Here is a 1,305-nt window from a genome sequence, read left to right as displayed (position 1 = left end):
GTTCTTCTGTGGCATCGTGAAGCACCTTTATTTTTAAGAGTGTGCTCTCACCTGAAACATGAAGTTGAATCTCTGAGAAAAGGGGAGTGTAGATAAGGTTGTTGTATATTCCACAGAAATACACCCCATCATCATGTCTGCTCACATAAGCAATAGTCACAGTGAGGACATGCTCCTGTTCATTTACATTCAGAGAAAATCTCTCATTGGTGGTCGAACTTCCAACTATATGAATAGACACTAACGATCCATTCTGCACTTTATATAATTGCTTGAGATGGTCTTTATATTTCTCGGGATATTTGCAGTGGATGACAGCCGTTCCTAAAATATACGCAGTCTGTTCCTCTGATGTCCCACAACACGACTCTGAAACCAAAAGAGTTTTAATTTCATAATTCCAATTGGTGTACACTTGTCTTGGGAATAAACATAAAATGTTAAATCTAAACGCCTGCACAATTTGTTGAATAAATATTAATTTCTACCTGGTTCCACGTTGAATTTCACCTCCTGAAACCATTCGCTGCCATCTTTACATCTGTACGTCCCGCTGTCATTTACAGTCAGGTTTCTAATGAGCACACTAATCAGACCCAGAGTTTTATTATCGGTCATAGAGAATCTCTCTTCTGGGATCCATACATCGTTCTTTTCTTCTGTCATGGTTGTACATTCACTGCCCAACATTTTGCAAAAGCTTTTTGCACTGGTTTTCGCATTTTCCCGATTATACATACAGTTGATGATGACACTTCCTCCTGTGATGGCAGGCACAGGGTCAGCAGCATCACCCATGTGACCTGTCAATCAAAATTCACTTCCTCTTTTAATAAGTGCCTTATGGTCAGATACTGACAGCAAACTTCAAAAATGCACAAATAAAGACAAAAGACTCTCACAGACACGATTAGATCTCAGTTGAGTCAATAGTAAAAAAAACAGCTGTCACATACAGGTTGATACTGTAATGAAAACAGCTTCTTACCTTTAATCAGGCAGATCGTGAAGAAGAGAAGCATCTTCATCATCATCACTAATGATGAAACTCTCACTTCTGTGAATCTGTACATTGGGCAGTCAGAGACGCTGTGAGTTCTTCCGTTGTGCCTGGTTTTGTGTCTCTATCTTGTGCTCCTAAAGAGTTTTTTATAAAACAAACAGCTCCGCCTCTTCCCTTTCCTCTGTACTAAGTTCTTCTGACTCACTGTGATGAAATACAGTCCTGCTGTCAGTGACTCACAGTGGAGTTAAACCAAAGATACTGACCATGAGCATCTTCCTGTCTTTTCTCTCCTGTGCAGG

The 1,305-nt window shown here is 40.0% G+C and overlaps 1 protein-coding gene across 1 annotated transcript; it reads right to left on the bottom strand.

Annotated features, from left to right (window-relative positions):
- Nucleotides 1-51: 51 nt before the first annotated feature.
- LOC107580098 (polymeric immunoglobulin receptor-like) lies at nucleotides 52-1,115 on the bottom strand (the record flags this gene model as incomplete). Its single annotated transcript, XM_016265843.1, has 3 exons — nucleotides 989-1,115; nucleotides 489-803; nucleotides 52-369 (listed from the first exon to the last, which is right to left on the bottom strand). Coding segments are annotated over exons 1-3 (718 nt in total), but the record flags the coding sequence as incomplete, so codon positions are not given.
- Between the last annotated feature and the right edge of the window lie 190 nt (nucleotides 1,116-1,305).

This window comes from Sinocyclocheilus grahami, unplaced genomic scaffold, assembly GCF_001515645.1.
Source record: "Sinocyclocheilus grahami isolate Dianchi unplaced genomic scaffold, SAMN03320097.WGS_v1.1 scaffold24664.1, whole genome shotgun sequence".
NCBI lineage: Eukaryota > Metazoa > Chordata > Actinopteri > Cypriniformes > Cyprinidae > Sinocyclocheilus > Sinocyclocheilus grahami.
Note: the sequence above shows the minus strand (reverse complement) of the source record. Positions and strands in the feature narration are given on the sequence as shown.